Genomic DNA, 21,771 nt, shown 5'->3' with positions numbered 1-21,771 from the left:
TCATTTTCAGCAATTTTAGTGAATAAAAGGATCATGACTCATGTGAAAGCACAAAAACTAACATTTTTTGTGTTTAATTATTGGTATTTGAAATTTAGTTATTCCACTAATTTAGATTTATGTTACATAAAACTCATTCAACGAAAAGCTCTACCTATTAAAAAATATATTCTAATATTCGAATTCAAAATTTAATTTGAATGATCAATATAACTTATTTATCCAACCATATACATTAATAATACTGAATAACATGTTTAACTTTTCAACTTAGGGATTTTCCACCTATAGAATAAGTATGACGATATTGACGTTTGATTATTACTAATAAAATTAATATTTTATTTTGTTAATTTATTTTATTATAAAATATTATTAATTTATATACTCAGTTAGTATTTTTTACCTTTTTTCATCTAAAAAATAATGGTTATTTTTTCTATAGAAAATTATTATGTCGATTATTAAATGAAAAATATCATGATTTTAAAGAAGTTTTAAAAAAAAGACAAATTGATAATATAAGGGTGAAATAGGTATTTAAAAATGTAAATTAGGATAAGATGGGGGGGGGGGGGGATAATTTATTGTTCGTTGAGGGAGAGTTTGATTTTTGAAGTAAAATTTGAGGGTGTAAATAATTTTTCACTCTTTTATAATTAGAGTTTAAATAATTCTATATATTGTGTTATAGATTTTATTTTATATCATCAAGTTGCTTTTGTTTATGGTAGCAGATAATTTATTTTACATTTTATTTAAAATAAGTATTTTTTTATTATTAATTATTTATTGGTTAATATCACAGATATTTTGATTAATCAGTTAAAAATGAAAAAGTAGTAGTATAAAAATTAGAAAGCTCTCCGGTGTTTCAGCAAGAACCTGTTTTTTACTATGCTTTTTCCCGGTGTAGAAAATGGATAGAAAAATCATATTTAGCACAAATTTCCTATTAAATACTGTGGAGAAAAAACTCTATTTCTAATAATATTATTCTTAAAAGTACAAAGTTCACATTTTATGGAAGCTTATATATAGATATTTTTTGGTGACGTGATAGGGTAAAAACTTCTTTACTCGGGATAATGTATATAGCTTAAATTATTGTAATAATTTCTATAATTAAATTGGTGGCAACATCATGCATTGTTTTTTTATTTGAAATTAGTTTTAAAATGTAATATTTTCATTGCTTAGATATTTATTTTAAAAAAAATATTATCAACAAAATTGATGATATCGAAGTGATAAATTCAATGCTCACATTAAACATATGTTATCTCATATATTATACATTTACTTATTTAATATAAACACTCGATTAGCATCTCATGTGATAAGATATTTTTCTCTTGTCTTATACTATTTATATTATTCTTTTCTTGGAGCTAGCTAATTGAAAATGCACAAGTATGCATGTAAATTAAGAGTTGCTATCAACACAGCTAATGTATCATAATTGTTTTTAGCTTTATGCACATTTGATATGGGGAGAGAATCGACTACACTATTATCTATTCAAAGCTTGATCTTATATTAAGCGGTCGTTTAGTAGCTGGTTTAATTAATATTTAATATATGAATAATTTTATTATTTATGTATTAATTTTATATCATGTTTAATTTATAAATAGAATAAAATTATTCATATATTAATTTTATACAATATTTGATTGGTAAGTTTTTTCAAATGTTGTATAAAAATTATTCATGTATTAATGTTATATAGTGTTTGATTGCGTTTTTTGTAATCTTACATAATTAATACTTACATAACTAATAAGAGAATCTATGTATAATTTATCCGGGATAGAAGGTGAAATAAGTTATATGGGTATTCGTTATACATGTATTAAAATAATAAATTGCACATTTACCTCTATCAATTAGTTTTAAATGTATATTAGTAATATATAACAAATCATATAATTAATACATGTAAAAAAAGCACTATTCTTTTTTTTTTTTGGGGGGGGGGGGGGGGGAGGGGGGTTTGTCTTGTTAATTTCTTAATTACTTTTAGTTTTTTTGCTTAATTTCTTGTGAATTATTTTCTTTGACGGTAAGGCAGTGGTTGCTAATTATTTTCTTGTTAATTAAATTATTATTTTTGCTTAGTTTTCCTGCAACGCACTGCCAATACATGTGTTGATTTATTTTTAGGTATTTTTTATTTAATTTAATTTAAATTACTTAATTGCCTAATCCTATTCAATACAAATTATTGTTAATTGCTATTTAATGTTATTTACTTTATTACTTTTAGCTATTGATATTTATTTAATTTTAATGTGTTGTTTAGATGTTGTGTTTTAATGGGTATAATAGATATTAGCTCACTAAACATTTTTGAAATCAAGAAATAAGAATTAGTTCATTGATGTATTGTAATCTCTACATAATTAAATTATGCGTGACTAATACATACATAACTAATATTCATATAACTAATTCTTGTATAACTAATACCTAAACAACTAAATTTTGCATAACTAATACCTGCATTACTCTAACCTGCTACCAAACGACCCCTAAATGTGTAACGACCTATTCCGTCATTACTAAAAATATTTACGGTAAATGTATACGAATCTCATTGCTCATAAGGCTAGGATCAATTCATTGCTATGCAAGTGCATTAGTTGTGAATTGAGGTCCTACAATGTCCCTATCTCAAAATTAAGTAGAAAGTGTGTCTCTGATTTAATTTTCGACTTGAGTTTAAATTAGGGACAACTTCAAATGACCATAACTTTCAGTCTATAATGAATTAGGTGGCCCATCACCATCAAATTAAAGGTCTATGAGTATTTTTTTTCCAACACCACCGAGTTTGCCTCATTTAGAGTTCAGAGTAAAAAGTTATGCCTATTTTACTGAGCACTATCCGTACTGGGCCGCCATAGCAGGATTTAGGCCGCTAGAGCGGGATCCGATGGGCCAGAAGCTAGAAAGGATGTATTTTTATTATCTCATTCTTCCCCTAAGTGTCAGAATAGATGAGAGTTACCCTAGAAACCCCTAATAAGTTGTTCCAGGCTTGGAGAAAAGGGAAGAAGAGATTCTTAGCGCAAGAAAGGATTCAACCCAGGGATTTTAAGTTTGTCTCCGTAGTTTCTCCCTCCGAAAGTCAGGGATTGTGCTATCATCTGTCACGACCCAAACTAGGGCCAAGCCGTGACACGGCGATCAGAATGTGAGGGACCCCAACCAATCCATCTTAGCATACATCGCATATATATGATAAAGAAACATATTAGAAGTAAGCAAAAGTAAGAAGTCAAGGTAATGGGACTAAGGGAAATCAATTCAATAGATGTCCAAATGGACTACATCATAATGTCGTCTAAATATTCCTCTAGTCTAGTCTTTGATGGGGATTTAAGACAAACTCCTAACTCACTCGAACAATAAGAGTAAGTCAAGTAAACAACAAGAATAAAAGTCATGTCCTCGATAGTTAGAGGACTCACCAACTCCTTTGAGGATCTAGAGCAACTCTAGCCACGAATAGGATAATCGTGAGTGTCATCCTCCCCTATATTATGAGACAACGTAGGCAAAATATGTGTTAGTATGTTTGAATGTACTAAGTATGTGAGGTATGCATGAATAAATAAAGGAACATGAACAATATGTCATAAGATACATGACTAATCATAATGAACATGAGCAAAGCTTAAAAGCATTTGAAAACATATGAAAACTCATGGTCAATGCATATCATAAAACTTCATCATAGAACTCATAACTTAACTTCAACTTGTGTAGGATAAGACATTTAACCTATATCAAAGATCATGCGAGCTATAACATAGAATCTGATGATCCCCACATCGAGAAGGGGGAGGCTACCTTGCCAAGGTATACTCCGTCATGTTACTCATCTCAACTCAACTCAACTGTGCTATATGTGGATCCACTAGGTAGGTCATGAATTCAATCCTACATGGGCAATGTAGTTTGGGACTTTAGGTTTCTACTAGGATTCCTTTGGTTAACTAACTGCGTTATCGGACCGAACTTCACTTAGAAGCCCTCTCGGTGCTTAGTCAATATCCCAACAAAAACTCATAAAACATGATCATAACAACAACAACAACAACAACAACAACCCAGTGCAATCCCACATCGAAAAAACATGTTATAAAACATGAATCACTATTTTCCTACTATGTTATAAAACATGATCATAACATAGTAGGAAAATATAGTAACTGCCTATCAATCCATCTTTAAAACATATTAGGAGTACCTCATTAACTTAGTGATTCATAAAAATCCATAACTTCGGTGAGAATGATATTTATCACCATCTTTAACATGATTGTGTGAGAATTGGACTTATCACACTATAATAACATCTTTGATCTTAACTTTTATCATCATCATAATTTTCATCATAAAATCATAATCTCAACTTTAAATCATCAAAACTTTGCTTGAAAATCTTTGAACTTATAATCAACTCATGGAAATCATCTTAACTTCATAATCATAACTTGAAAATAGTTTTATGCATGGGCATTCATAATTCAATTTAAAATCATGCAATTCATGCAGAAACATGCTTAGAATAATTATTGATAACAATTCAAAACAGAATTGAAACAACCCAATGCAATTAATCAAAATTAGGGTTCATAATCAATTGAAAATTGTTAGAAACTTTGTGAAAACTTTGGGACTTCATGTCACAACCCAACCTAGGGCCTAGTCATAACACGGTGATTGAAACCCCCGAAGGGCCCCAATCAAGCTTCTTGATCATATCGTAAGCATACATAAGATAAAGTAGTGCGAAAACATCATAGAAAAGAGTCTAACATAAACATGAGGAAAATATGATCCGACAACATAGACTCTTATATTATGTAGTGGGTATTGGGTTGATCGATGATTCCTATCAGTATGTGTTGTTTGTACTGATACTACTCTTGTTATGCCACTTGGCATAGTCTGATTACAAGGTCATTGATATTTCATAGGTGACGACGAAAATAAGTCTCCAACAACTTCTACTCTTTCTTCCGTATGGTGGGAGTTGTGTCTTATTTTTATTTATAATTGTACTCTGAGATGCTTTTGTACCTGCTTAGACTAGTATCCTTGGGGGATTAAATTATTCTTGTAAAAAACCTTAAGAGTTTTAAAATTCAATTACGGTGTATTCTTGACTTTTCAGGCTATTATTTTGTATTTTGTTAAGCTTTTGCATGTTATTTCCATTTAGATGATTGAGGGTTCTCCCACTTAGGTGTTGGAGTAGGTGCCCGCATGGCCCGATGGATTGGATCGTGACAAAATGTAATTTTTAACGCTTCAAATGGGGCTACATAGGCGTGGTGAAGCTAAAAGTTTAGGTATGAGTTTGGCCAAACTCAATAACTTTAACTCAAATAATATATTTGGATGAAGAAGTTATTTAAATATGCACAAATATTAAGTTTAAAATTCAGTTGTTAAAATTTGAAATTGACGTTATAAAATAGAATCTATAAAATTAAAATTTTGATTTCGCCTCTGCAATCATAGACACGGGACTTTTTCTTGATCCATAAAGTTATAAAATCGGTTTATTGGGTCGACACATTGTATACACTATTTTTAACAAACAATGAAAACGAAGGTCAATATCAAATGAATACTCAAAAATTCAAAATTGTTAATGAAATAATTAAAAAAAGCCAACTCTTTGCCCTAAATTCAATTTCTTTCTTTATTCCTAATTTTAATTTCATTGCAACATCAATAAATGAAGCAACCTAACAAAACAAGCATAAATAATTGAGTAGTCTCTCCTCCATCATAAAGACTCAAGAGTACAAATTGAAGCACCAACTTTGACCAAAATTAGTAAGGCCATTTTAATTATTTTCAATTCTTGAATTAATTAGTTCGGCGGAAAAGAAAAAGAGAGCAAGGAATTTAATTCTGGTTTGTGGTTCCATTTTCTTAGTACAATATTATTTAGTTAAGAATATTAAAAATTAAATATATATTTAAAAAAATATATAGTTTTAATCAATAGATAGAATATTTTTTTATATAGTTAATATAATTTTCTAACGAAAATGTATTCAACTAACCAGTTTTTAATTGAGATAGCTACGCCGCTATTTTTATCAGTTGTATATACATAGTAATATTATATTTTTAAAGAATACTTAAAAATAAATATATGCGCCAAAGCTCAAAATACCATATAATGTGACAATAATAGTTACAATTCCTTAAGCGAATTTAAGAGTTCAAATCTTAAAATCAATATATTTATTTTACTTCTTACGATTCATTTTGTTTGTCATATTTTTATTTTTTTCACAATTCTTAAAAAAAATATTCTTTTTGTCTTAATTTTGGACACATTTTTTTATTTGATAAATATTTAATGACACTATTATATTTTATCTATCTTGGATCTCACTTATTTGACAAAAATTCCACAAAGGTGTACTCTTCCTATTTGCAAATTTATTTATTTTAAGGATAGTTTTAAAACAATGAAAAATCTTCACTTATTTTTTAAACTTCATATCAAATCAAACTATATCAAATAAATTAAAATAAAAAATTAATAAAAATGATAATTTAACTATATTATCCTTATTACTCTTTGGTTTCAAATTTAATGACACTCTCTCATTCATGGGTCCCCAAAGAACCTAATTTGGACAAATTAGGAAGAGTCTTCCCTCTTCTTTATGTCCTTTATAAATATTTTTGTATTCCTTTTCCCTTACTCTTAATGCATTCGTTTGCCAACCCATGTGATATCCTCAGAGCTCGTGACTCCTTTAATCTACCATCTGCACGTACGTATAGAAAACACCATATTTTTGGTAGATACATATTGGCAAATGGCAAATATTACACATATGAGTCATAAGTTTATCCAATTTTTATCTACATAACTTATCTTAGAGTGAAAAGTACCTATAAATACTTTGGGCTCGTTTGATTGAGGAACAAGTTATTTTAAGATAAATTTCTCGAGATTAGTTAGCTCAGAATCGTTATTCCACATTTAATGTAGAATAAAAATAACTAAATTTTTCTTAAATCCCATAGTGAAAAAGCCACTTATAATTTATCCCTACATTTTCTTAAATTATCCGAATTCTCTGATTTTGGCCAATATTTGGATACATAAGTACTGTGTCTGATACATTGCGATTTGATACATATTAATTAATGCTATTGAGTTTTTTATGGAAAGATAACGTTAAATTTCCTTCTTTCAATCAATCACGTAGTTAAAGAAGGGAATTAACCTAAACAAACATAACAGTTTTGAGGAATTTGAAAAATTCAATAATCCAAACGAGCAGAGCATAGAACCTATCAAACTTCAATCCAAATTTTGAAATTTATCAAGATATTCGAGATGAATATCTCAATTTTACTGAGACATTCTGGAGTTTGACAATCCGAGGTGAGTTATGAATGATACAAAAGTGATGGAATCATAGTGGGCGATAATATATCTTTCGTGAATCTAAAATCAGCAATTGCTGCTGAAATGAGCATAGATGAATCAGTGAAAAACATTGAAATTCGATACATCGTTCGAGGTAACTCATCGCCAATGATTATTCAAAATGATATGGGTGTTAATCTTTACATAGAGTTGAAGAAGAACGAGCCTGGATTCGTAATGTATCCCATGTGCATAACAACATCAGATAGAAAGAGTTATGAGATACAATCATTCGACGCTACATCTAGTGCAATTGTTTGTGTCGAAGAAAACACGAATGATGTACAAATTCTTGGTTTAGATAAATATGACAATGCTGCAACCTGTTATATACCGAAATTGGATGTGATAAACTACATAACTGATATAATTGATGTGGAAGTGAAGGAGAATCAATTGTATAAGGACAAAATAACACTAGTTGCTTTAATGGCCAAATACAAAATTGATAATGGATTCAATTTCAAAGTTAAAAGATCTGATAGTAAAAGGTATGGACATTTGAAGTTATTTTGCTATGTGTATGGTATTAAATGAGTTCTGAAATGTTAATGAGTTTTGAAATTTGTTTTATAGAAAGTGCTTGGAAATCTGACCCTTGATACATTAATAAACACTGTATCTCAATGGTTAAGCAACACTCTATACATTTCAGGTTGTATCAAGTTCATTCAAATTTTTAAAAGGATTTTATTCATGATACATTATAATATTATGTATCTAATAAAGTTCAATAAGGTTCTCTAATATTCTGTTGATTTTTAAACTTTAGTTTTTGTTTAATAGTCATGATACATACTAATTATTATGTATCTGGTACAATTGAAAAATATTTTGCTGTCAATATGTACTTTTATTTGTTCATGATACATATGAATCTCTATGTATCTTGTACATATTAATAATTTTTTCTAAAAATAAGCAGTTATGTGTTAATATGCTATTCAGACGACTGTTGTTGAAGAATGAAAACATCGTGCAGAAAAAACTCTGATATATTTAAAGTGAGATATTTTAATAGTGAACATTCATGTCCCTTAAGAGATAGGATATTCAACAAAGTTCATGATACAAAGGCTTTTGTTAGTGCATTCACTGCACCTAAAATGGTTAATCATAAGAGATTTCACACCCCAAATGATATAATAGAGGATATTAAAGCAGTCTATGAGATTGATATTACCTATCAACAAGCATGGCGTGGAAAAGAATATGCTTTAAAGATGTTAAGGGAAAAATCTATTGATGGATATAGACAGATGCCTGTATACATCCATATGCTAAATACCATATATTCAAATTTGTACATAAGTATGTATAAGTCACTAAGTGATGAGTTCATGTATCTATTCATAGAGTTAAGGCCATTAATGGGGGGTTTCAGTTTTGTAGACCTGTAGTTGTGGTTGACAGTGCTCATCTTGATGGACCTTATAAAGAGACATTTGTATCAGCTAGCACACTTAATGGGGCAGGTATTACTTTTTGTTACTGTTGTGATTGAATAGCAATGTATCATCTCATTTAATACATTTGTTGTCAATCTGATGTACTCTAATAACTATTTTGTGGTTAATAATCATATTTTAGGTTGCATATTGTCATTGACGTATGGTGTTGTTGATACAGAAAATGATTCATCATGGTCATGATTTTTTCAGCAGTTCAAAGATGTATTTGGTGAGAGGGACAATATGTGTATTGTATCAGATAGGAACGAAAGTATAATGAAGAGTGTAAGTATTGTGCTTCCCAATGTCCCTCACTTTGAATGCATATGACATATATGTAAAAATGTGTGTACTAATTATAGGAGAAGCAAAACTGTACTAAGTGACCTCTTCTACTTGAGGCATACCGAAAAGTTGAATTCAAAAAATTAATGATGAAAGTTGAAAAAATTGATCACAGGGTGAAAGAGTATTTGGAAAATGCGGGGTACGAAAAGTGGTCAAGAGTTCATGCAACTGTCAACAGGGGAGATGATGACCTCTAACATCGCATAATGTATCAATGAATGTCTTGTTGAAGCATGCGAGCTGCCTATAATTGAATTTTTGGAAGAGACGAGAATGTTATTTGGTGCTTGGAACTGCAAAAATAGGAAAACAGCAACTTATACAAAATATATTTTGGATAGCAAATTCGAAGATATTCTAGTAGTAAACACGATGAAGTGTTCGAGAATGAAGGTACACATTAGTTATTTAACAAAATATATCTTGAAAGAAAAACATAAAATTGTGGCAGATTTCAACTAGTCGAGATACCATGTCCACACGCAATTGCAGTGTTGAAGAGCAAAAACATTACAGACATGCACCCATACTGCTCTAATTACTACAAGCTAGAGGCGTTGGCAAATACTTATGAATTGCCAATGATTTTAATGCCAGATAAGAAAGATTTTCTGTTCCGAAAGAAATTTTGGAAGAAGTGTTCTTGCCATCAAAATACAAAAAGATGTCAGGAAGACCAAAGAAAAAAAAAAACTCCAGTGAGAAGCTAAGTATGAGCACAAACTGTTGCGGTCGTTGTGGCCATGAAGGCCATAACAGAAGGACTTGTAATTTCATTCCCAAAGAGAAATGATATTTTGATTTCCCAGGATACATTCGATTTAGATCAAGTACTTATGTATATGGTATTTTTTTTTAATAATAAAATAATTCCTCTTAAATAAACTTTAGAAGACAGAGATTTTTAATATTTTAGTGGTTATTTTTGATACATAGTTCTACTTGGTAGATACCCATGAACAGATGAAAATTCTATGCATCAGAAAAATAATTAAATATTAATAATTGATACATGCATGATTGATAATTAGTTTTATTGTAAGTTACTTGATATTGAATTAGTAAAAGTTATTAAATATTAAAATAAATAAATTAAGTAAGATATTTAGCTGACACATGTCACTGATACATCATTGTTGTGAATATGATACATCAGATAAAGTTATATAATTATTTAACAGATATATGAAAATCATAAATTCAAAAGATGTATATGATGCAAAGAGAATGTGTCAAATATAAATCTGATATTGATTTAGGCTTATTTGGTACAAAGCACTACAAGCGTTTTATTGAAAATGTATCAGATACATTTAAGATTGATACTTTAAAAATTGATACATAAACTTTCATCTTATATTTGAGTTTGATACATTGATTGCTGATAAATGACCATTCGACTAATATTTATGATTAATACATTAAAGATTGATGTATAAGATTTCAATTGTTATCTGTAGATGATATATCAAAATGATGTATCTTCCACAAAAGATGATACATAAGTATTGTTACAATGCACCACAGATTAGAAATGTTAGGTATCATGAACAAAAATTGATATTAATTTAGACTTATTAGGTACAATGCACCACAGATTCAAAGTGTTTATGTTCTATATTTTTAGATTGATATAACGATGACCTGTACATAGAATTGATACATAAGAGATATGTAACTGATACAAAGGCTTACGTTATGAACAAAAAAAATTTATATTTAATAACATATGCTAAATAGTTGCACAACCAAAAAAAATATTTACGGTTGGTGCCAAAATAAAATTCTGCATTCTACTACTATTAATTTCAAAAAAATTACTCGATGTCCATCAGTTCTCCTTAACTAGGAGAGATGAAATCTCTCTTAGATTTTTTTGGATCATCATTTTTACTAACATAACCATCCTTGGCCTTCCGACAACCATAATTCCACAATAGAGAGGCGTATCTTGAACGAAAGTATTTGACATGTAGTACAATAGTTGAAATAGAAATTCTATCACTAAGATATTCAACAAAAATAGCCAAGAACACACCACAATCCCTGCAAACAAAGTATTAACCAACTTTAACAAAATAAAAATGGCATTTTAATGAATTAAATATGCATAATTATTAATACTCACAAGTTATCGCTTTCTTGTTGCACAATGCCTTTAAAATATTCAATTGCAAAAGGGTGATGTGCTTCAAGCATGTTACCAGTTGATTTGTCCTTGTATGAATCAAGCGATGACCAATCAGAACGTTCATTCTTCTCAAAAAAATTACTATCGTGAAGGTATGTAGGTAGCATTACTGCTATCTTTTAAATTTCTAGGGAAGAATTTCTACTTCTTGTTCCGGAGGATGAATCATAGACGCGTATCAACCTCTGTTTCAACACAATTACTATCAGAACCCAATGAATATTTTTATCACATTTTATCGAAATGTATACCTCATCTACCAAATGCCATGGCAAATCGATGGAGTTTGAGAAACCTCTTATTATGTTCTTCACAGACCTCTCATGATGAGCTACAACAAAGGTCCGTGCCATGTCTTCTTGGGTAGAAATATCAGGTGGAATGTGATAGTATCGTGTGTGTGCTGATTCGATGAAAACTTTGAAGATACAATTTGTTGTTGTGTATTGATACTAATTGACCAACTGTATCTTGGACTTCTTTCGAAGATAGTAAAATATTACTTCGATGTGCTACACATTTTAAGAAAATATTAGTTATACAAACTTATTCATAGTTAGTAAACAAAATAGAAACTTCTGTACTAGATGTATCTGATCTATAGTACTTATGTATTAGATCTTGTACTATATCAAAAAATAATTACCTCATCATTTCAGCATATGTTCGACTATGACATTAGGTAAAACCAGTTCTTATCTTGAGGAAATGCCACTAAAAGTTCATTTTTTCAAACTCGAATGAAGAGCACTTTTCTCTGTAGTGTTTCTCCTTTAGTTTTCTGAATGAAAACTTATACTAAAATGAGAATACATATATAATAAATAGTGTGTATTGATATAAATTGTAATTATCATACTTGTTGGCATGTGATTTTAATAGTCCCTTATCTATCCATTGAGAGTAATCAGTGATAAGCTCGGTTGGGGGACTATAGGATATGTCAAAATCTTCAAAGGGCTGTGTTTGATACTTATCAGTCGACATTTTTTCCTTACCCTTTTCACTCGACTCAAAATTTGTTAAGTACGTTGATTCTAAGATCTTAGAAGGCATTTACTTCGTGGAAGAGGTGTCTTTTCATCATCTTGCAACACAATGGATTTGGATGGAAGAGTGGTAGGTAGATGACTATCACATAGTAGACATTCAGCCTGAACTACTTATTCATGACTAATGACAGTCAATGGCGTGGTCGATAATGGACATCCATATATTAAAGCATCTACCACCTCTCAAGTTTCGGATGATATTAAGGTTGAAGTTGTGAAATCCTATTTTTTAAGAATGATAAAAATTTTATGACTTTAGTATAATAACTTATACTAAATTTAATGAATCAGAAACAAGTGTGAACTATTACCAATACACTAGGATTGACTTTGTCTTTATCAATTTGCTCAACATGTTCTTTAACTTGATCAGTATTATCAACAATCTCTCTAGTATTTTTATTGCATAATTTGATTCTTGTGATGCATTATCCTAAATTTAATGTATCATGTCAATACTAAGCTTATTAATGTTGAATGTGTCATAGTAATTGATCTGATACATTATCTTTAATGTTCGAAATTAACAGGAACTTCAAAAAATTCTGCAGTAGCTGATTCCATGTGATGTGCTAATATATCCTCCAATTGTTGTAGAATATTGAATGGTTCTGCTTCCTATAAATATAATAATAATAATTATTTATAAAAATGACTATTGAAATGAAAAATGAAGGATCTAATACATGACCATGAAATGTATCAAGAGCTATAGATCATCACAAATATATTAGATACAAGAATTATCATCATATTAGTCATAAATTGATTTTGATACATTGCCTTTAATGTATCAATAGCAACTTGTTCTCCATGGAATTCTACAGCATCTGATTTCATATGATGTTCTCATACATCATCCATTTCTTATATCGTCTTGGATGGTTCTACTTCCTACAAATATAATAACAATTGCTTATGAAAATGACTATTAAAATGAAAATTCATGATATGATATATGACCATAAAATGTATCAAGATCATCACATATGTAGCAGATACAAGAGATATGCAACATCTGATTGGTCATAAATTTATTTCTAATACATTATTTTTAATGTATCATTTGCAACATGCTATTGAAGAGATTCTGCAGCATCTGATACCATGTGATGTTCTGATATATCATTCATTTCTTGTATCGTCTTGGATGGTTCTGCTTTCTACAATTATAATAATAATTACTTATGAGAATGATAATTAAAATGAAAAATAATAATCTGATATAGGACCATGAAATGTATCAAGTAGTTTAAAAATATATAAAAATAGAATTATCAAGAACTACATGATGTATCTACCTAAATATCTTCCTGATTAGGAGATTGGTCATGTGATATGAGGAAATCGAATTTATTTAGATCATTGTGCTCCTCCAATACAATAGGAGCTTGTTGTTCTTCCACCACATGAAATGGTTGAACAAAATCATCTTTTTGAATTGGAGATGATGTGCAGTCATGTGGTGCACTATATTGTCAATGGCTTTCAAGAGATCGGTATGATTTGAATCAATTTTATTCTCTAGTCGCTTGAACTTCCGATCAATCTTAATATAATAATATGAAAAATCAAAATGTATCAACTTATTAAAAGTATATTGACTAACTTAAATCTTATACTAATAACTTACGTATTTTTTATGTATATTTTTTAGAGACTTCTTTGATTCTTTGAATTTCACATGAACAATTGAATCCGATTAACCGGAAGATTCACCTCCTACCACTGACTTTGCCACTGATTTTATAGAAGTAGAAACAAACTTTTTTGATGGCCTTGGTGGTATGAAATCTTTGTCTTTGTTAGCCATTTCTACTGGAATGGATTTTTTTACCATGGTCAGTCTTCCTTCTTTTGAGAGGAGGTGGATAAGATGTATCAACAACAAGATCGGATCTTCTTAATAATTTTTTGGGTGGTTTAGTTGAAAAGTCTTCAAATCTGGAGAGTTCTTGAGGTTTCGTTAATTTGGCCTTGACAGCTGATGTAGTAGCTTTAGTAGAAGGTTCATTGCTAGGAATATCAATTGATTCCATTTCATCTTGAGTTGGAACAATATTGAAGCATATATATATTAAAAAATATTAGAGTGAAAAGTAGAAAAAAAACAAAAACAAATATCATTATGTATTATGAGTTCATGACAGGAGTCTTATGTATCAGAACAAAGACTCTTGTATCAGATTCAAGACTATTGAATGTATCATAAATGTTATGTATACTGAATCAAAGCATAATTGAAAAATGAATAATTTTAAACTACAGTTAATAAGCAATATATGATATATACATTTGATATAAATATGAATATGATTTTATGAAATATACCTCACTAACAATGCTAGACATGAAGGTATCAAATTTGGATTTGACCAAAACAATACACCAATTAAGACTTTTGAGAATCTGATTATCCACTCTTATGATAATTTTAGAAGGGACCTGAGATGCACATTCATAAATCCATGCATTAAGAGCGTATGACATACTGCCCAAATAATACATTTGTTTAGCAGTAGTAAACTCTTGCCTCATGCCTTTCATTAATTTGAAAAATGTTATTTTACCTCATAGACACTACTCATATCTACCATCCTCTACCATCATAAAGTCATCAACAAAAATAGGTGAATCACCTAGTTGGGAAAAGACAAAAGTGTGGATGAAGTAGAGAATGATCATTTGAATAACGTCTTCATTGGTTTCCTATCCTCTAATCAGGAAACGCTGAACGAAACGTCCTTTGGTTACCCCATTTTTTACACCAGAAAAATATCTAGACAACAATCTGCTTGGGGTGCATCCGGGTATCAAAATTCATTGATATTATCAGTACATCACAAATCGATAATAATAACAAATTTTTGATTGAGAAATGGAGTACGTTATCATGAACGTGATCAATGTGCAATTCATCTGTGTTTTTCTGCTCCACCTTAAGAAGTAAGAGACATTTGATGATTTGACATTGAAAATTACACTATGGCATATCTAGGTAGTGACCAAAAATGGTTTGCCTAAATAACTAGATAGCTTCGTCATCTATTGATGATTTGAAATCATCAATAAAATTAATAGTATATGTAGTGCCGAATCTCAAAGAGTGGGAAGAGATCTTTTTGATGACGTACTTCAATTCCTGCATTGACAGGACAAATGAATAAATACAACTTAAACTTGATACATTGTATACCTGACTTCATGAAAACATAACATAATATGATACTTTAGAGTAGATGATACAAAGTGACTTTATGAATTAGGGCATGACTAATCATTATACATATTGAGCTTATGTATATTGATATGAGACACTTTGTTTTGCCCTTATGTATCAAAAATAATAGAAAAAATAGAAATTAATGTATCATAAATAATGCAAAATCAGAAAAATCTTATGTATCATGATAAGTACATGATATATCAGAAAATTATAAAAAGCAATAGACCTTATGTATCAGAAAAATAATAACAAAAATCACATAAGAACCTTAAGTATCAACATACGAACTTTAAGAAAGGTACATTGAAACTTATTAGAAAAATCGAGATTTAAAAATAAAAATAACAGAATACAGATTAGATGAACTCATACCTTTGGGAGATTAGGGCGTGTTGTAACTCCTTCAATCCTTTTTTCTACTATTGTGGGTGCTTGTTGAACTGGAGATTTCGACTTCAATTTCGCACGTAATTTATTCATAACTACAGAATCATTATGATGTTTGGATCTAACTTCGTGGTAACCTTTCCAAGATGAATCAGAACTCGGTGAAACAAGAATTTCTTGATTTTGATTCAACTTTGTGAGAGCAACACTAAAATATGGAGCGGAATCCATATGTATCAGTGAACAAAAGGAGCAAAAACAAAAAAAAATTACAATAGAAATCAATGAAAAATTGAAGGAGGTGAAATTGAAGCGAGATAACAAAGAAGGAAGAACTTGAATTACCTTAATTAGAAGCTTGAAATTGAGTAAGACTTGGACTAAAAATTCAAAAAAAATTGCAGTAGTTGTGGATTGAAAATAGGTGTGAATTTAGGATAGTTGAGAGAACTGAAATAGGATGTATCTGTGAGTTGGAGATAGCGATAAAAAAAGATGGTATTTTTGAGATTTTTACAAATGATAGGGAATAATAATAAATATAGTAATATAAGGTGTGTAGATAGGTACAATTCAGAGATTAGTTATTCTAAGATAGGTTACTCGATTTGAAGAATGGCCTAAAATGCCCTCAACTATTTGAATACAAAACTACCATTCGTCTATTTTTCGGTCTCTAAATACTCCCGATGTCATCCTTTTGACTAAAAAAATACTCTTCTTTCTAATGGCCCACACTTATAATGTGGACGGAGGACAAGATTGAACTAAATCCCATAGTTTAAGAACATTTTATTTCCTTCTCTGTTAAAATAATTTGAAATTACCTAATATATAAGCTCATACAATTGACCTGATTTTGGATTACATCGTTAATTAAAAATAAAAAAAGGGTTAGTCCTCTACTCTCTCCACTCACCTCCACCCCCCCCACTTCCTCTCTCTTCCACCTTTTTTCTTCTTGGATCTCGTCCACTATTGTATTTTTTTTTCAACTAATGACAAAACAAGGGAGAAAAAAGGAGGAAAATAACGACGACATTCATATAAAAATAAGAAGTTTAGCAGAAACTCACTTAATTAAACAATTATGTACGTATATTGCATTTTTCTTTTTTTGTGTGTATCAAAAATTTACAATAAAAGGATGAAAATAATATTTTCTACAAATTAAAAGAATTTGAACATTTAAGTTTATTTCAAATTTTAATCTTTGATATTCTAATTAAGAATAAGAGATTAAAAAATAAATAAAAAGAGGGAATGAACAAAATAGTTGGATATTTGATAGAAAATTTTATATTAATAAAAAATAATAAGTATTTTTTTTAAGATAGAAAATTAGACAGGGTGATTATGAATTTTGGTTGAATTTTTAATTTTGAGTTAGATTATAATAAATTGAGGGTTGATTTAAAATAGACCAATAGAAATATATTATGAAATTATTTTCAAGTATATCGGGTCAAAATATGAACTGTATGTGGTTTTATTATTTATTTGAGAAGGTTTAAATTTGAACCAATCGAATGAGATAATATAATAAATAAATATTTAATAATTTTACTTTAGGAGAACTGTTAAGAATAATTTGATATATTTAACATATTTTTATTTAAAATTATATTTTTTTAAAAAATTTCATATCAAGTCAACATATATTACATAAATTAAAACGAGGACATAAATAAAAGGCAATTTAGTATAGAAAAAAGAAAGAAGAAAAGACATGTAAGAGGAAAAAATAACACGGCATGCTGCAGTATGTTTTGTTTTACGTGACAGAATTTGGGATAAAAGTGTTAAATTATTTAAATTTTGGTGTGAATACGGTTATAAGATCTTCAATTTTTTTTAAAAATAAAATTATATCTTTTTAAAAAATTATAAATTATAATATTAATAGATATTTGGATATGAATTTGAAATTATAATTTATTTATAAATGAAAAAATGCTTTCAAATGAGCAAATCACGATCATAAAACAAGGTATCCATCTCCAGACACTATACTGCATTAATAAATCACAAATTTTCATGCTTTTTTTATAAATAAATACTTGCAATTATACACATTTTAAAATACGCATAATTTTACGAAGATATCCACAAATTTAATAAATCAACAATAGCAATAATTAATTTTTTTTTAACATAATACTTACACATAGTACTTTACGGACAATCTCTTTAAGGCGAGATAAATTATTATTAGTATTTTTATTAAATTTAAAATTATAAGCATTTTTTTTTGCAAAACATAAACTTATTGTTTGAAGTTTCAATTTAAAAAAAAATTGAAATCACAAACTTCCAATTGAAAATTCTATTCTTTAAGTAAGTTTAAAATTTGAAATCAGAATTTCAAATTAAAGTTAAAATTTTGTTCAAATAACATAAAGAAATATAGTTCTCAAATCAAAACTTCAAATCTAAAACCCAAATTACATGACCAGGCCCTTAATAATTCAAAATATTTATTTTCTTAACTCCTTAAATATCGATAGTATCTATGCAAAGTAAAACAGACCAACTAAATTATTAATTATACTCCTCTCCATTCTTTCATTTTCTGCAAGTGCCTCCAAACCCTTAAAAGAACTAAATTTTAGTTTTAGTTTTCTTCAAGAAATCATAATTGATGGATCCCCTGTTTGGTCTTTTTAGCTAATTTGAAGAAAATCTTCAATGGGTTTCTTGATTTTACAGTTTTTTAGTAGTTTTGAGTGTTAGATCTGGAAAAAAAAAATGACATCGTTTAGTGGTTTAGGTATTGGTTTGAGTTTCCTTTTTGGTTGCATGGTAATGGGATTTGCTGCAGAATTGTACTACCTGTTGTGTGTGAGAAAAAGAATGTCAAAAACTATTTCTTTAACCAAAATTAGCACTCAAGAAGTTACAAGAAATCAAGAAATAAATGATCAAAATCAAGATTTGGAGCTAGGTACCAACAATGATTTGTTACTAGAGTCGTCGTCGTCATCGTCATCATCGTCGTCATCATCGTCATCATCGTCGTTTATAAAATTGGAAGGATACAGAGAAGATAACGCGGAGTTAGAGCTAATGAGATTGCATAACTTTAGATTTCTCTCCACAATTAAAGAGGAAACAAAGGAGGATTTAGAATCCGATGATGGGAAATCCAAATGTTCGAAAAGCAGAAGCTTTAGTGACATTACTGTTATTCTTACTCCTCTCTCTTCACCGCCTGTTAAGTCCCGGAATTGTTCTGAATCTTACAATTCTCAAGAATTCAGTTTCAATCCTCTGTTTGAATCTGAAATCAAGACTATGAAATCTTCACCTCCACCAAAGTTTAAGTTCTTGAGAGATGCTGAGGAGAAACTTATGAGGAGATTAATTGTAGAAGCTGAAAATAGAAGAAAATCATCAAATTCAACAATGTTCAATGATAAAGTTGTCTCCGACCTATAACTCACAAGTTCGAGTGTGGAAATAGCCAATGATGCTTGAGAAAAGAAAACTTTCATCAAATTCAACAATGTTTAATGATAAAATTGTCTCTTTGTGACGATTTATAAGTCAAATCATTTGCACAGATACTTCACTTAGCTTCTGCACCTAGTATTCAGCCTAAAGGTTTAGATTTCTGTTTGACATCTTTCATCTATAGCCAAGAGTTAGCTACTTTTGTATTAACTTTAGTTCAGGTAGAAAATATAAAATTTGCCTACACTTTCTGGATTCTTAATTTATTTTGTTTTTTAAGTACTTTATTCATTTTGTTTTGTATGGTTTTGTTTGAGCTCACAATATTTTCTTTTTTATAAAAAAAAGATACTGTACATTTTTGCTGAATACCATATTACTATTGCAACTTATAGGAGGTGTCGCCTTAAAGGGTAAAGTAAAACAAGCTTTAACTCAAAGATATTTTCTTATATAAAAATCTGTCTTCTTTTTTGGTTTTGTGGAAGCAACTGAAAAAAGTTACTCCATTTACCCCAATTTAAGTTACATTTTTTACTTTTTCAAATTCAAACTATATCTGGATTTTGATTAATATTTTAAAATACAATTTTATTTTATTTTACGGATTTTAGATAAAGAGATTTTTTTTTCTTTTAATCATCAGGGTACACTTTAAATGGACACGAATAGAGCGAAAATATTGTTCTTTTGGCAAAAAAGTGTGTTATTCTGGTAGTTAAAGCACATGCACTCATCTCATGTCACATTATGTTGTCCCAATTATTCCTTGCTATTTGTTGGCATAATTTAAGGTGATAGTTCATAATTTTTCTTTGTCTAATTTATGTGATGATGTTTGATTGATTATGAAATTTAAGATGTAATAATTTTTTTAAAAAATAATAAATAAATTATAAATATTTATGTATTATATTATTACTAAATGTATAAATATGTCACATTATTTTTAAAAAAAGTCTATTACACGTATAAATATGTCACATTATTTTTAAAAAAAGTCTATTACACAAATTAAGATTAAATGAGTAGGGGGATCTCAAATATTCATTTCCTAGACTGATTTTGATATTTCTGATTAAGGAAGGAGGGATTATATTCATTGCACCATAATTCTTTGTGATGTGTCTTTTTCATTTTTATTTTTTAAAACCAATAATAATAGATTTATACATTAATTTTTCTTTTACAAAATATTGAGTATATCGACTCGAGCAAGTCGAGCATAACTAAGTTGAGTTCAACTGATTTTTTTTTATAATATCAAGTCGAGCTCAAGTTGAGTTTCTCACAACATTTGGTCGAGTCGAGCTCAATCGAAATTTCTTAAAATATAATCGAATTTGAGATGAGACAAGTCAAAATCAACTCTTATAATGTTTAGTTCCTCATTGTGCTACGCCATTATGGAAAAAGTACTTGATTTCATGAAATCAATCTGAATTTTATTTAAGTGCTTATGTTATGCAAACATATGAGTAACTTATATCTAATACATAAGAGTTATATATTTTTGTATTTTAGTTCTAAAAAAAGAAGATCTTTATTCAGACAAAAAAGAAGAAGAAAAGTCTCACCAAAATTACGTATGGGGTCTTACCGTTCTCATTCAACATGTATTATAAGTTGACTCATTAAAAAATCATATTATAAGTTGTAATTTATAAAAGGAAACATTATAAGACTATGTAGTTTAAGATCCTTATTAACAATATATACATTTACTTTTTTTTATTTACAAAACTAAGTTTTTAATTACAAACTTAACAACAAATTAATTTTTGAAATTATTTTTGTATATTTTTATTAATTTCGTTTTTTCTCATTTTTTATTGATTTATGTGCTAATTTTTAGGGGTTTGATGATTAATAATTCTTTGAATTTCCAGAATAAAATTATTTTCTCTCTCTTTATTTTTATATAATACCAGTCTATTAATGTAGTCTCAATTATATCTTTTACATTGGTCATATCAAAGGTAAAAAATTTATGTAGTTTTTACCCACCTCGAAATTATTTTTGTATATTTTTATTAATTCCATTTTTTCTCATTTTTATTGATTTAAAGTTTGATAATTAATGATTTTTTGGATTTCTCAATTATACATTTTACATTAATTATATCAAAGGTAAAAAGTTTATCTCTCCTCTTATTACCATCAATGTAGTTTTTACCCAC

The 21,771-nt window shown here is 28.9% G+C and overlaps 1 protein-coding gene across 1 annotated transcript; it reads left to right on the top strand.

Annotated features, from left to right (window-relative positions):
- The first annotated feature begins 18,699 nt into the window (after positions 1-18,699).
- Positions 18,700-19,837, top strand: LOC129900387 (uncharacterized). The gene has a single exon (XM_055975348.1). It carries the CDS (start codon positions 18,887-18,889, stop codon positions 19,574-19,576), a length of 690 nt encoding a protein of 229 aa, XP_055831323.1. The 5' UTR covers positions 18,700-18,886; the 3' UTR covers positions 19,577-19,837.
- The last annotated feature ends 1,934 nt before the right edge of the window (positions 19,838-21,771 follow it).

This window comes from Solanum dulcamara, chromosome 8 (genome assembly GCF_947179165.1).
Source record: "Solanum dulcamara chromosome 8, daSolDulc1.2, whole genome shotgun sequence".
In the NCBI taxonomy this organism is placed as follows: domain Eukaryota; kingdom Viridiplantae; phylum Streptophyta; class Magnoliopsida; order Solanales; family Solanaceae; genus Solanum; species Solanum dulcamara.
Note: the sequence above shows the minus strand (reverse complement) of the source record. Positions and strands in the feature narration are given on the sequence as shown.